The sequence below is a fragment of the Gossypium hirsutum genome, chromosome A05, assembly GCF_007990345.1.
Source record: "Gossypium hirsutum isolate 1008001.06 chromosome A05, Gossypium_hirsutum_v2.1, whole genome shotgun sequence".
NCBI classification, from domain to species: domain Eukaryota; kingdom Viridiplantae; phylum Streptophyta; class Magnoliopsida; order Malvales; family Malvaceae; genus Gossypium; species Gossypium hirsutum.
In genome coordinates, this window is record NC_053428.1 from 19,622,984 (window position 1) to 19,639,663 (window position 16,680).

General features: G+C 34.2%; 1 protein-coding gene and 1 long non-coding RNA gene across 2 annotated transcripts; both read right to left on the reverse strand.

Moving 5' to 3' along the window:
• Positions 1–616: 616 nt before the first annotated feature.
• Positions 617–1,405, reverse strand: LOC107955852 (uncharacterized). The gene has a single exon (XM_016891641.1). The coding sequence runs from the start codon at positions 1,403–1,405 to the stop codon at positions 617–619; it is 789 nt and encodes a 262-aa protein (XP_016747130.1).
• An 11,298-nt stretch (positions 1,406–12,703) lies between these two features.
• LOC121229451 (uncharacterized) lies at positions 12,704–13,940 on the reverse strand. Its single transcript, XR_005927200.1, has 2 exons — positions 13,337–13,940; positions 12,704–13,022 (listed from the first exon to the last, which is right to left on the reverse strand). It is a non-coding gene; the product is annotated as an uncharacterized lncRNA (long non-coding RNA).
• Positions 13,941–16,680: the final 2,740 nt, after the last annotated feature.

Sequence of the window (16,680 nt, forward strand, 5' to 3'; positions counted from 1 at the left end):
TTTTGCCCCCCACTTTCAAATCGCGTTTATTGTATTGTTAGAGTAATTTGGTTCTAAGGAATCGTCAAACTTCACAACTCCCATTTCAATGAACCTTTCGACCAATTTTTTAAATGTAGTTCAGTTTTCGATCGAGTGTCCCATTATTCCCGCGTGGTACTCCCATTGAGCAGTCTCATTATACCATTTTGGAAACGGAGGCTGCACGGGTTTCGAGTAGAACGGAGACACCACATGTACATCAAAGAGATTCTGATACAACTCATTATATGACATTGGGATAGGTGTAAACCAGAGCCTTTCTGTATTTGGCCTCGAGTTGGATTCCTGCCTCGAAGAGCCCTGATAGCTAGTGGTTACAATCCTCAGCTGACCTACGTTGAGCGATTTGGAAGGCATATTCACGATGTTCACTTCATTTTCACTATTTTCCGGGGTTGACCTTTTAGCATTTTCTCCCGCATCTATCTTCCCACTCCTAATTGCGTTTTCAATCATCTCGCCAGACATTACTATATCTGAGAAGCTTATGGTAGCATATATGGGTAATGAATGAGGCTTTCAGAATATTGACGAAAAGTATCGTAGTTTCTTTCTCCAAAAGAGGTGGCTAGACTTATGTCGCTACCTCTCTCCATCTTTGGGCATATTGCCTGAAGTTCTCATTTCGCCATTTTTCCATATTCTGCAGTGTAATTCTATCGGGCGCCATGTTTTTCACGTGGCCATATTGCTTCATGAAAGCCTGTGCCAAGTCCTTCCATGAATGAATTTTGGCACGACTTAATTGGTTGTACCATTTGGCAGCTGACCCAATCAGACTATCTTGGAAGCAATGAATTAACAGTTGATTGTTATCAACGTAACCTGTCATTTTTCGGCAGAACATCGTGATGTGAGCTTCGGGACAACTAGTCCCATTATATTTTTCAAATTCTAGAGTCTTGAATTTTGGTGGGAGTACTAAATCTGGAACCAAACTGAGATATTTGGCGTCAACCCCGCAATGGTAATCAGCATTCTCCATTGTTCTAAGTTTTTCCTCCAACCACTTGTATCGATCTTCGAGTTGTCTTGGCAGTTCAACCTTTGCCTTCTCTGCCATTTCGTCTAGATCAGGAACTTCATGATTGGTTGGACCGTTCCTTGGGTTGGAACCTGAGCCCGTCGGGTAGTTCATGGGTGCCGAGGTACCGGCCTGATGTTGTTGTGATCTGATAGCAATAGGTACACCTTGCGGACATGTTTGATCGTTTATCGGGGTAAAACCCGGAGGGTACAGAGGCTCCTCATTGTCCTTCTCAGCATTGATCATGGAGTTTTTTCTTTTTCCTATCCCCTCAGTCAGTAATTGGGACAACTGATTCATCATATTCCTTTTTGACTCTAGTATCTGGTCCCTCATATCTTGCTAGATCTTCGCCAGTTGCTCTTGCATTTGCAATTGTAACTGGTCTTGCATCTCTTTTTGAAGTTGTTCCAGTCTTTCCAATCTTTGATCCATATTTTTTATCCTTTTCCTTGTACCGTAAAGGTGCCTAGTCGCTTGACTTTTGTCAGTTCCCAAGTTAACTAAAATAATTTAACCTAATTAGGGTTCTTTTAGGGAAAGTCTAATGCAAAGGATGCAATGCAATGCAGATGTATGGAAAGAATACAAAAGAAAGGAATGCGTTGATTCTGAATTCAATTTCATTAGAACAACTTTTCTAGGAAACAAATTTCTTTACATAAAACGGATTACATATGCGGCGTTGCCCTCATATTCCAGGCGGGGACACCTATCTTTCTCTTCATATTCGGATGTTATGGTCGAGTCTTGTGAATTTTCCAAAAGATGTCTCTATTATTTCCTTTCTGCTCGATCTAGACTGCGGCTCATTGCTCACTTGTTCCCGCGATGCTCGCTAGCTTCTTTAAGACATGACGACTCTCGAATAATCTTTGTTAGCTTAAATCGTCAAGCAATGAAGCAAAATCATGTATTTCTTCATGGACTATCAATCTTCTTTCATTGTGTTTACTTGAACCATATTTAGATAACCGTGTTATAATCCACTTTATCAAGAAATTCATTTTCTTATGACAAACTGTTCTATTTAGCAATCAAATACGAATCAACACCTCCTTTCTATGATGATGTAGTGCAATGCAGTTATAAACAAAACAAAAAACAAAACACGTTAGTACAGGAGAAATAAATAACAAATAAAGCACCTATTCGGGTGACCACTAGGTTTAGCGTGGCTCTACCTAGGGTAGGCGCCTAGGTCTCTCTATATGTGGTTCAGTTCTAAAGTAAGGATACCTGAACTAGCAGATTCCTCGATCCTCACCCATTATAGGCTCATATGGACCGAGTTCAGTTCAGGGGAATACATTTCCCTATGGCTGCACGGAGATGAAAATCTCATGAAGACATAGATACAGATGTATCCCGAAAGCGATCCACTAGCCCATGCAGAGGTGAAAACCTCACGAAGGTATAGCTTCTCACTCCCACTTAAAAGGTGTGACCAAGCGGTCATGCAATGCAATGTGCAAGGATATATACATAAGAAAAAACCGAAGCAATAAAGAAAATAGGAATAAAATAATAAAAACCGTAAGAAAAACGAATGAAATGCAATGAAGGGATCGTAAATTTAGAACGAAAAAAATGAATTTTCAATTTTCGACAAAGGACAAAAATTAATCAATTTATGGCTCGACTGTCGAAGTCCCTAACGGAGTCGCCAAGCTGTCGAAACCATTTTTTAAAGAAAACGTGGATCGACTTTGTTTGAAAAAGAAAATTAAAACAAGAGTCGCCACCAATCTTTATTTGGTGTGATCGGACCACCTTTGTTTTAATAAAATATTTTAGTTTATGAAAACGGTGTTTTTGGTCTACGAAACTCGAGAGAATGGGTTCGGGAGTCGGTTACGTGCGAGGAAGGATTAGCACCCTCGCCACGCCCAAAATTGGTACCAAATTAATTAGTTATTGTCCTAGAGTCGAAAGTTGAAAATCGGGAATGGATTTAAAATACGATCCCTTTTTATTGACGTCGATTAAAAAACACTTGAAGTAGCTCAAAACGATCATTGAAGACTTCTTCATCTCGAGATATCGGAGTATCACATCCCGTAAGTTAGGACACGATATCATGAATTCCCGAGCGCAAGTTTATCTTTAATTTAAATTGGAATTCCGTGTATTTTAAAACTCAGAAGGATATTTGGCTATTTAGAGCCAACGAGAAAATCGAAACCCCGTAAGTTAGGGCACAATTTCTTGATGTTCCAAAATGCAAAACATTGCCTCATTTAGAAAATTTTCTTTTTGAAATATAGCGAGTATGATGTTTAATAAAGTACGTTATTCGTTTGGATTAAAATAATTTATTGGATGAATTTAACAAGACTTGATTCATGGGCAATGATATGAAAATATAGTAATGAATATAAGACAAATACAAATGGACACTACATTATACAAATGAATAACAGTAATGCAAACTTGCAAAATAAACAAATCAAAATTCACATAATAGCAATAATCACACAAGGTACATCATTTAGATATTAACATTAATAGTTAAAGACAAATGAATTTAATAATAATTTAAAAGGTGTAAAGCAAATAAAAATGAATAAGATGTAAAACAATTTTAAAATGATAATGAAGTTAAAATAATGTGAAAAAGGAGATTTAAAATTGACAATATGTAAAACAATTTAAAATAGAGGATGTATATATATATAAAATATTAAAATAGGTAATATATAAATAATAAATACTATATGAAAAAAACCTGAAATGAACAATAATAAAACAATTTAAAACAAATAAGAGAGTTTAAAATGTGATGTATAAGACAAATTTAAATAAGAATAAGACAAGTTTAAAATAATATATATAAAGAAATTTAAAATAAATATTAAGAGGCTCAAAATAATAATATGTAAAAGAAATTAAAATAAATAATGTATAAGAAATTTTAAAGTGAATAACATGCAAAATAATTTAAACCAAGTAATACATATAAAACTTTAAAATAGATGATATACACAAAGATTTAAAATAAATCATATGTAAAAAAAAACTTAAAATAATTAATATGTAAAAGTAATATAAAAAAATACATAATATATAAGAAGTATGTAAAATAGTTTAATATAAGTAATATATATACGAAATCTTAAGGTAAATAATGATAAAAAATAATAAAAGAATTTAAAATCGTTTACATATAAAATAAAATAACATATAAAAACTTAAAATATATATAAGATGGTTTGACATAAATAATGTATAAAACATTTGGAATAAATGAGGTGAAAATGGAAATTTAAAATAAAACAATGTATAAAAACCGTTTAAGTAAAAAGTATGTATATATATGTGTATAATAATTTAGAATACAAAGATACGTATATATAAAATTTCAAAATGAATACTACGTATGATGATTTAGAAGAGATAATATATGTGAAAAATACATGATATTTTCAAAATAATGACAATAATTGTAGTGATAATATTGTAGATAAGAAATAAAAATATAACATGACAGAATTAATATAAAATTGATTAGTTTAATAATATGATGATGGTAATAGTAATAATATAATAATAATAAATAAAATAAAATAAGTAGTTTATGGGAAGTTTAAAATAAATAACAATAAAAAGCATGTGAAATGATTAACAAATAAACCAGTATAACTAAATAGTATATAAGAAATTTTAAAATACGTATTATATGTATACACTAATTTAAAACAAAAGGGACATAAAAAAATAAAATTGAAAAGGAATAATAGTTTAAAATGCGTAGAATAAACTTAAAATGCCTAATAATAACATAGTACTAATTGTAATAGAGACAATAGGTATAAAATATATGAAAAAGGTGATGAATAAATAAATGATTATAAAATGATGACAAGTAATAAGGTGATAATAATAAAATAAAAGGAATGGAAGAACAACTAGCAATTGAGTACAAGAATTAATGTAAATACATAAACGAATAACATATACAAACAAATAAATAAATGAATGAACCAATGAATTAAAATAAAATAAAATAAATGGCTAATTGAAATTTAAATCGAATTGAAAGGAAAGATGGAACAAAATAAAAAAGGGAACAAAAGGGTTGAAATGAAATATGCAAAGGAAATGGAGGGTTAATTAGGAAAATATCCCCAATCCTCACACATATAAAACCTTCTTTAACAGATCAATCAACCCTTCCCTTTTTTATATTAACCCTAGCCGTTTTCATCCATTCAAACCCCAAAGAGGACAAGCCCAAGCCGCCATGTAGCCACCGCAAACGATGACCGATGGAGAGCTGAAGTATGGCGCACATGGAGGAGCAGCTCACAAGGACCTAGGGTTTCCTGGTTTACTGAAAACTTAGTTTAGGTTTTGGGCCAACGGGCCTATTTTGTATTTGGGTTAGGGTTTATTGATAAATTTGGTAGTTTGGGTTTTGTAATTTTAGTCTTGGGTTTTGTTCATTATTTTGGTGTTTTTGTTTGGGTTGATTGGGCCGGGGCAAATTTGGCCCGTTACACTTTCCATTTCATTTAGATAATTATTCTTAGATTCTTTCGTTCTTTGGATTTTATCTCAAATATTCTTTTATTCTCCATTCATGATTATACCATACAAATAATCATCCTTAAAATCATTTATTCTTTGGAATCTGCTTTCGTACTTACAACAGGTCCCCAAATATCAATGACGTGAGCGACGCTATCATTGACTTCGAGTCTCCTTTTGAGCAAGATATGTGTCTAGAGCGATCTCAGGACCTTGAAGATGATAGAGATTGTAGTCTATCTCCTGATTTGTTAAGGATGGTAGAATAAGATGAAAAACAGATCCTACTCTACAAATGGTCATTGGCATTGCGAGCCTAGGAAAGAAGTGAAGATAAAAACCTAGCTCACCACAAAGACAAAGTGAGACATTATTGAATTATTCTCAATTCAAAGATGTTTTCGCATGATCGCATCAAGATATGCCTAAGCTACTAAGACGTAAGGATGCTATGGGGTGTTCGAAAAGCACATGATAATGGTTTTTTGATGGTCAGACCAATCATGAGGTTCGGGTATTGCTGGTCCACCATGGAAGGGGATTGCATCAGTTATGCCATAAATGCCAGATTTAGGAAGACAAGACTTTTGTTCCTACTTCATTTCTTCACAGATTTTTTTTACACGTGGGGCATGGATGTTATGGGGCTGATCTCGTCAAAAGCTATTGGCCAACATAGATTCATCCTTGTCGTCGTCGATTACTTCACTAAAAAGGTGAAGGTAACTTCATATGCCAACGTTACAAGGTCGGCAGTTATCAAATTCAAAAAAAAAAACAAAAAAGGAGGGAAAGAGATCAAGTGCCGGCAAAGAATGCCAAAAAGGATCATGTCTAATAATGCACAACCTCACAATGTCAAAAGTTTACAGTCTATTCAAAGATCAGACGCCATATCACAGTACAGCAAAGGCAGCAAAAAAAAGATCGTGGAAGATAACCGAGACTTGTAAAGATTGGGATAAAGAAGTTACCATTTACCCTCTATACTTATTAAACGTTGGCCAAGACCTTCGTCGGGGCAATACATTTCTCATTAGTTTATGGAATGGAAGCGGTTTTACCCATTGAAGTCGAGATTCCTTTTCTCTGAGTCTTGTTAGAGCTGAAGTTAGACGAAGCCGAATGAATCCAATTCTGATGTGATCAGTTGAATTTGATCGAAGAAATGAGGTTTAAAGCTATCCACCATGAGCAAATAACAAAAAAGGTTCATCTCAAAAGGGAAATCTAGTATTGAAAAAGGTCTTTCCTATACAAAAAAGACTTCAAAGGAAAGTGTATGCCAAACTGGAAAAGACCTTATATGGTAAAGAAGGCCTCCTCTGGAAGAACGTCGATACTGACCAAGGTGATGGTAAGAACCTGGCTAATCTTGTAAATTTGGATTCAATAAAAAATACTTCACCAAAAAAAAAGGGAAAAAGAAAAAATAAAAGAAAAAATGAGAGGCCAAGGCGAAAACCCGCAAAGGGCGCTTTGAGACCAAAGGGGTTTTGAATTGAAAACCTGTAAAGGGAAATTCAAATAAAAGTGGGGCATACAGTAGTCTTGCTATGCCTAAATTAACAATGAAGAAGTATGCTACGTCTTGAGGCATCGACAAAGTACTTCGGATTCCCTAAACACAGATTTAGCTCAAAATTGTCAGAAGTTGGTACAAAGAAGCTTAAGCTGCGATATTTGGGGCACCTAGCTTCCATTTTACCCATTTTGAATTAGCTATCTTTGATTACCTTATTCCTTTCAAGATACGTCCCAATAAATTTCCCTCTTAATTGTATTTGCTATCATTGATTAACTTACTTGTTTCGAGCTATACTTCTAATTAATTTCCTCCCGGTCCATTGTTATGATCTTTTTCAAGCATTTTGCATTGAAATAACGATTAGTGGACTAATAACACTTTCATAAAAGGAGTTCTGCATATTATTTTGGAAGCTTCTAATACAAGAACCTGAAACAAGACTATTATGTAGAACTCACCAAGCCTAAGGGTTGAAAATATTGAAGTCTAAATTGAGATTATCTCTTTGAATTTTCAATCTAAAATATTGGATGAATAAAAAGACAAGATATTTCGTCAGTGATACAACCTCAACAAATAATGAGCAATGTCAACCCAAGTGTAAAAAGGAATCATTCTCAGGAAAAGAAAATTGATACTCTGCATTCATGCCAATATCAGGCATATACATCTAGTCATTACACCCAGGGAATGGTGTAACAGATCAAATCGATTGAAGCTGATACAAATCCTATACCTCTAAGTTGCAGCAGGATGGATAGAAGAAACCAAATACTATTCCCCTGAAGTTGCAGTAGGAGGTACAAACTTTATGTCCTAGAAGGTACAGTGGAAGGGACTTTGAAATTATAGCGGGGCAAGCTTGCGGAACAAAATGTGATTGTTTCTTTGGGTTTTCTGTTAAGAATACCAGTCGAACAAGATGGCAGCATAATACGTCAGTGATAATGCCCTAATGGACAATGAGTGATGATACCTTAAGCATTTAAAAAAGGGTTATTCTCATTTCTGCATTCATATATCATTCATAACACATCTAGTTAGGAATATTTGATTCATTTTGATTATAGCATCCTAATTATTTGGCATAAACATAGATACATGAAACTGATTCTATAGGTCATGTCCCCCAGAGGATTGCATAGAAACATCGGTGGATCCACCCAATCTTATCTCCCAGAAGTTGCAGTAGAGCAGATTGAAGCTATTAGCTTTATCTCCCTGAGGTAGCAAGAGAGCAGGCTGAAGATTGTAGTCTTATCTTCCTGAGGTAGCAAGGAAGTAGACTGAAGATTGAAGATCTTATCTCCCTGAGATAGCAGTGGAGTAGATCGAAGATGGCGAATCTTATCTTTACGAGCTAGCAGGGGAGCAGATTATAGCCACCAGCCTTATCTCTCTGAGGTAGCAAGAGAGCAGGTTGAAGATTGTAGTCTTATCTTCCTAAGGTAGCAAGGAAACAGACTGAAGATTGTAGATCTTATCTCCTTAAGCAGTAGTGGAGCAAATAGAAGACAATGAATCTTGTCTCCCTAAGCAGTAGTGGAGCAGATTTAAGCCACCATCTTATCTCCCTAAGCAGTAGTGGAGTAGGCTGAAGATTACAGATCTAATCTCCCTAGGCAGTAGTGGAGTAGATCGAAGACGATGAATTTTATCTCCTTAAGCAATAGTGGAGTAGATTTAAGCCACCATCCTATCTCTCTAAGCAGTAGTGGAGTAGGCTGAAGATTACAGATCTTATTTCCCTAAGCAGTAGTGGAGCAAATCGAAGACGGCGAATCTTTTCTCTCTAAGCAGTAGTGGAGTAGATTTAAGCAACCATCCTAACTCTCTAAACAGTAGTGGAATATGATAAAGATTACAGATCTTATCTCCCTAAGCAGTAGTGGAGCAGATCGAAGACGACGAATTTTATCTCCCTAAGCAGTAGTGGAGTAGATTTAAGCTACCATCCTATCTCCCTAAGTAGTAGTGAAGTAGGCTGAAGATTACAGATCTTATCTCTCTAAGCAGTAGTGGAGCAGATCAAAGACAGCGAATCTTATCTCCCTAAACAGTAGTAGAATAGATTTAAGTCACCATCCTATCTCCCTAAGCAGTAGTGGAGTATGTTGAAGATTGCAAATCTTATCTCCCTAAGCAGTAGTGGAACAGATTTAAGCCAACATCCTATCTCCCTAAGCAGCGGTGGAGTAGGTTGAAATCAACGATTCTTATCTCCTTAAAGTTTCAGTGGAGTAGATCGAAGCTACAAATCTCTTCTCCCTGAAATAACATTAGAGCGACTCGAAGCCAAAAACCTCATCTCCCTAAAGTTGCAGTAGAGCAGGTTGAAATTACAAGTCTTATCTTCTTGAAGTTACAATGGAGCGGACTGAAGACACCAATCTTATCTCCCTGAAGTTGCAGTGGAGCAGATTAAAATTATTAACCTTATCTCTTGAAGTTGCAGTGGAACAGACTGAAGATAGTGAATCTCATCTCCCTGAAGTTGTAGTGGGTCAGATTAAAGCTACAAATCACAAGCCTTATCTCCCTGAAGTTGCAGTAGAGCAGGTTAAAGTTACGAGTCTTATCTCTCTAAAGTTGCAATGGAGTAGACTAAAGATAGCAAATCTTATCTCTCTGAAGTTGCAGTAGAACCGATTAAAGCTATAAATCCTATACCTCTAAAGTTGCAGTAGGTCGGATCAAACCTACCATGGTGAATCTTATCTCCTTGAAGTTGTAGCGGAGTAGATTGAAGCCACAAACCTTATCCTCGTGAAGTTGCAGTGGGGCAAGTTGAAGTTACAAGTCTTATCTCCCTGAAATTACTGTGGAGCAGATTGAAGAAAGCAGATCTTATCTCCTTGAAGTTGCAATGGAGCAGATCAAGCTATGATTGCAGAAGAACAGATTAAAGCCACAAACCTCATCTCCCTGAAGTTGTAGTGGAACAGGTTAAAGCTACAAGTAGTCGCAATGGAGTAGATCAAAGCAACAGTTCCTATACCTCTGAGGATGTAGTGGATTGGAATGAAGCTACTTGAAGGAAAGGAGCATCAAAAGAAGTCGAGACTCAGTAGATTCAGGTAAAATTGGCCCTTTTATAGTCTTTGCTCTACTTCCGTTGCGCGACAATGAGCAAAGAGGGGCAGCTGTAACAGGCCTATTTTGCCCGGCCCAAATCAACAAAAACCAAAATCCAAAAAATAATTAAATTACAAACCCAAACACACAAAAAAAAAACTAAGCCCAAAATTACAACAGCCCATAGCCCAAAAACTTAAGAATTTTCAGCAAAAAAAGAGAGGGCAGAAACCCTAGCTCCCATGTGTGCCGCTCCTCCTCGGGCGCACCGCCCTCGCCTCGTCCCGAGGCTTTACCCCTTTGCTTAGCCTTGCACCGAAATGGCAAGGTCTCTTCTCTATTGACCAAGCAAAAGCTGCAAAGAACACAAAAGCAAAAACAAAGTAGAGAAATGACAGCAAGCAAATAGAAGCAACCAAACAGTAAAATATGCAGTGTAATCGGCTATAAAGGCAGAGGAGAAAATCAATTGTAAAGGGGGTTTTAAAAAATACAAAAATATTGTATTACACGAATAAAAAGAATCAAAAAGCAAAAAAGGAAAAAGAAGGTTGATCTTGATTTCCATTTATCATGTTCTTTACGACTTTCCCTTTCTATTTTCGTTATTTTTGTTTTTTATTTATAAATCAATTTTAAATAAAAGAATGAAATGGGGGAAGCTTACCTGAAATCCCCCACAGTTGTGACATCAAAGAGCCCCTTCTCCATCGCCGAGGTTGGGCCCGAAAGGGGGCTGAGGGTCTCCTCCCTTTGGCGTCTTCGGGTGTTGGTAATATGGCCTTTAGAGACACTCCAAAATGGGGCTAAACAAGCCCATTTCCTGCAACGCCGGCCATTGGCCACGGCGGTAGTAGGGCGGGTCTCCGGGGAACCCGATTGTCGGCCATGGGGAGAGAAGGGAGAGAGTTTGGAAGGATTTCAATTTTTTTTTCTAAAAGGGGACGTTAAAAATAAATTTTAAAAAAAAATTGGGCTTAAATACAACCCTTGAAACGGCGTCCTTTTTGGGTGGGAGTCCAGGTGCCAAAACGGTACTGTTTTGGACCTCTCGTGTGACCCGGCCCATAACCGGAGGGGATCCGCGCGTTTTAAACTTATGGTCTATTTACGCGATCGGTCTCTCCACTTTATGGACTGTTCTATTTTAGTTTCCTTTATTTATTTTCTTTTCTTTTTAAAATTTTCCCAAACACTTCTCGCATGCTTCGATTTAGTCCTTGGCACGCTAATCCTCTGGGGAAAGGACGCGTGTCCAAGAATGGGTTTTTTGCCCAGTTAGTCCTCTATCCTTGTGCGCTTTTCCAACTTGATCCTTCTTTGTTTATTTTATTATAAATTTTTTTACTGTTAATTTCGTGTTTGTCCTAATTAAGTCCTTTTTTATTTAATTTCAACTTTTATAAATTGTTTCATATATTATTCATCTTAATTTTTTACATATATATATAGTATTCATTTTAAACTATTTTAATACATATGATTTTGAATTGTCTTATATATTATTTATTTTACATTATTTTATTTATTTATTTTAAATTCCTTTTATATGTTATTTCTGAATTGTTATTATAAATTTATATATATATGGTTTATTCTTAAATTTTTTTATAGATTATTTATTTTCAAATTTTTATATATTGTCTATTTTAAACACTTTTATATTTTTACATATATATTATTTATATTAAGCTGTTTTTATATTTTATGTATAGTATTTACTTTAAAATTCTTTTTACATGTTATTATTGTAGACTTTCTATATGTTATTTTAAATGATTATATACATCATTTATTTTAAGTTGCTTTATTTTATTTTGAATTGTCTGGTATATTAATTATTTTAAATTGTTTTATAGTATTCGCTTTTATTTTTTATGGATTTTTTTTATTTAAAGTTGCCTCATTATTTATTTTAAATTGTTTTATATTATTTCATTCTTTTGATTATTAGTGTTGGTATTTTAAATGATGTATGTTGTAAGACTATTGCCATTGCGTGTTCTTTAATTTGTTTATTCATGTTCATATTATTCTCACTCGCTTGTGTAATATTGAATTCATGTACTATTGTCCACGTTCATTACTATATTTTTATTTTTGTATCATCGCATCATGAATTTAATCCCAATATGTTTATCCAACTTAGATCGCTTTATTTTAATCCAAACAAATAACGCACGTCGCTTAAATATTGTACTCGTTATCATTCAAAAACAAAAATTTTCAAAATAAGGCAATGTTTCGCGTTTTGGAACATCGATGAATTGTGCCCTAACTTACGGGGTTTCAGTTTTCTCGTTGATCCTAAATAGCCAAATATCCTTTTGAGTTTTAAAATACACAGAATTTCAATTAAAATTAAAGAAAAACTCACGCTCGGGAGTTCATGATATCGCGTCCTAACTTACGGGATGTGATATTCTGATATTTAATGTAGTGGGCTAAATTTGCCCGGGCCCACTAGAAACCCAAACAGACAATAAATAAATAAATAAATATATTAAAAACCCAACAAATTTTATAAACAGTCCTTTTTTACAGTCCAAAACCTAAAACTAAATACAATACCCAATCCCCAAATACCATTAAAACCCTAAACCAATGCCCAATCCCCAAATTAACCCAAGGCCCAAAACTACATTGGCCCAAATGGCCCAGAATTTTTGGAAAGGAAACCCTAAGCAGATCCACCTTGCGTCGCAGCCCTCACTAGCAGCCTGGCCACTCCAGGCCTCCGTACGTACCAACGTCCAACAGCCACGCCACAGCCCTCGTACGCCAACACAGTCTCCGTACGACGCTAGCGCGTACCTGTACCTGCAAAGAAATGGGCAAAACGACAACAGCAACAATGGCCAATACAAAAAAAGAACAAAATTGTATTCTTTTATTTTTCTTTTTGAACATTCGGCTATAAAGCCGATAATTTGATATTGTATAGGGGTTCCCCTTTTTACAAACGGACGCACTCCATTTTGCATACTGAATACAAAAATTGAAACTTCAAAAAGGTGATTATCCGGCTTTTGTCTTTCTTTTTTCCGATCATCGTTTTCCTCTTCTTTCTTTTTTTGGTTTCACATACTGTTGTTTCGAGTATAAAGAGGGTAAAAGGAAGCAAATGAGTTTACCCAGATGAATGAACCGCCAGAATCCCATCTCCTTTGCTTTAATCGAAGTCGAGATGGGGTTTGAGGTCTGAAATCGGAGGTCCTCATGGCATGGATCCAAGCGGGGTTAATGGGCGAACAAGTCTCCCTCCCTCGATCGCCGCTCGGCGGGCCAGTGGCGGCTAGGGCCTCTTGAGATTTGAACTAAATAGGGGATTTAGGGTTTGGGTAAAGTAGAAAGAAAGAAATGAGGGTTCAGCCAAATAGGAGGTTCGGTTAGGGGATTTAAGAGATTAAAAATGACACCGTTTGGACCAATTATGATGGTCTCAAATGGCACCGTTTTGAAACCATGCCTGATAACCCGATTCAGCGCCCTCATGACCCGCGCGTTTGTCGTAGTAGAGGGGAATTTGCGCTTCTAGTCCCTCTTGTTATATTAGCCTCTGATTGAGTTCGTTCGAGACTCCCTGAGCTTTTTTAATTTTGACTTATAGTTTGAGCTTATTTGCATTAGGGTCCGTGCCTAAACGCAGCACTTTGGGGATCTGGTATATTGCCAGTTCTAGTCCCTATGTATTTGTGTGCGTTAAGCCTCGGTCCTTCTTCTAATTTCAGTAACTTATTTTATTTATTAATTGTCCTTTTAATTTTATTTTCGTTTCAATTGAGTTTCTTGTATTTATTATTTTCAGCATTTGTTTTCTTTTGAAACCCTTTTATTTATGAAACTTTACTTCTTATTCACTATTTAATAGATTATCTTAAAGTATTTTGTTAAGTTTTGCATAGTTTTTATTTGTTAGTCACACTGTCATTTATATATGTACATATATCCTTACGTGTAACTATATACCTATTTATTTATTTTCCTTTAAACTTATTTGTTTAAAATGTTCTTTTATATACATATATATATACACTTTATAATAAAGTCAATTTCATGCATATCATCAATATTATATTATTTTATACAAATATTTGCTTTTAGATTTATTCTCATCTCTTATTATATGATTTTACGTGATATATGTTTTAAGATATTATTATATATATATGAAATTATTTTAGAAACTTCATCTTTGTAATTTTAAAAATTATTATTCTTGAGTTTTTCTCGATACTATATTTATGTTTTTGTTTAAATATGCGTAATAAAAGGGTGCGTGTATAATTTTTATACTAACAATATGTATATTTGTATATATCTTATTATTAATCTCATGTTTTTTTTTGATTAATTTCGTCTTATTTCAAATCGAATTAATATGTCTTAAGCTAGCCTTATAATTATTCATTCAAAAATTCTTCAAAACGAAGGCGAGATTCGATGTTTGGCAATTCGCGGAATCGTGCCCTAACGTGTTGGGTTGCAATTTCGCGTTTGTTCGAAATAATCGAATATCACTTCAAAATTTCACTCATGTCTTTTAAGATTCTCCAAAACGAAGACGAGATTCGATATTTAGCAATTCGCGGAATCGTGCCCTAACGTGTTGGGTTGCAATTTCGAGTTTGTTCAAAATAATCGAGTATCCCTTTAAAATTTCAATAATTTAAAACGAAGGCAATATTTGGCGTTTGATAATTCGAGAATCATGCCCTATCGTGCTGGGTTGTGATTTCTCGTTTGCTCAAAACAATCGAATATTCCTTTAGGTTTTCACTCATGTTTATTAAAAACCTTCAAAACGAAGACAATGTTCGATGTTTGGCGATTTGAGAATCGAGCCCTATCGTGCTGGGCTGCACTTTTTCATTTGTCCAAAATAATCGAATATCTCTACGGAATTTCACACGTATTTTATAAGGTAAGGCAATGGTCAATGTTTGGAAATTCGAGGAATCGTATCCTACTGTGCTGGGTTTCGATTTTTCGTTGGACTAAATAGTTGAGCATCCTTTTGTGATTTTCAAATTATAAATTTTCGGTCATCGAGACAAGAAGATTTTTGACAATCAACTCGGGTTATTCAAATGTTATTAAAAAAGGGAACCACATTTCAAAAATATTTTAGACATAAGGACATTATTTAATCGATTGGGTACCAATTTTGGGCGTAATGAGGGTGCTAATCCTTCCTCATACGTAACCGACTCCCGAGCCCGTTTTCTCATATTTTTGTAGACCAGAATCGTTGTTTTAGTAAATCAAAAATGTTTTATTAAAATAACCAAATTCTTAGGTGACCCGATCACACCAAAACAAAAGGATCGGTGGCGACTCCATATTTCTATTTTCCAAAAAGTCGATTTCACCATTTTTCATTAGACTTAAAATTTTTAAATTGAGCGATGGTTTCGACATTTAATTTTAAAAAATTTAGTGATTAAATAAAAAAAAATAGTTAATTTACTAAAATAAAACCAAAACATAGTTAGATAACTATATTTATAACTTAACATTTACTTTATAATTGCTCAGAGATATCATCTTTTATTACAGATTTTTTTTCTTTTCACTTATGAATTCATAGGTGCTTTCTTAGATAAATAAAAAATTTACTTATCTAAGTTGTTAATATATAATTTTTTTTGGATAAATAAAAAATTTACTTATCTAAGTTATTAATATATAATTTGACTCTTAAATTTATTCATTTGTATTTAATTGCTTCTTAATTTTTATTTTTATTTTGGATCTAGTTGATCATTGGACTTGTATTTCATCAATCAAATTGATACCTTCACACTAACACCATTTATTGTATTGTCGTGGTACTACGAGTCAATCTGATAGTACCACGTGGCAATCTCTTAGTTTGCCATGTGGCAAACATAAATTAAAAACAAAGTACATAAATATATAAATTATGTTTGTTACGTGGTATCTTGAGAGGTTGCCGTGTGATACCACCAAATTAAATAAAAATGTCACGTTAGCACAAAAAATTATGTTAGTGTGAAGGTACCAACCTAATTGATAAAATACAAATTTAATGACTAACAAAATACAAATAAACAAATTCAAGATCGCAATTATATATTATCTCTTATCTAAATAATAAAAAGTTGTAATTTTCCATTGGATCAAAACCAACTTAAGCAAAAACTTGAAATTGTTAAAAGAATAATGTTAAAGCATGGCCCAAAGAGAAATTATCAAAATTTTCAAAATTAAGCAGGTATGATGATTTATTTGGCTCTTTAATTTTATATAAAAATTATTTTAGCTATTCATTTAATTTTTCATCTTTTTTAGTTTTTAAATTTGCGCGTTTTTGTAAAATCATCCTAAAATGAATAAAAAACTAATATTTTCTAACTCTGTTGACGTTGCATAAACGTAAATGATATGTTAACGTTTTATTAATTTTTTAAAATTTGAAAAATAAAAAATACATATAAAAATTATTTATAAAAAT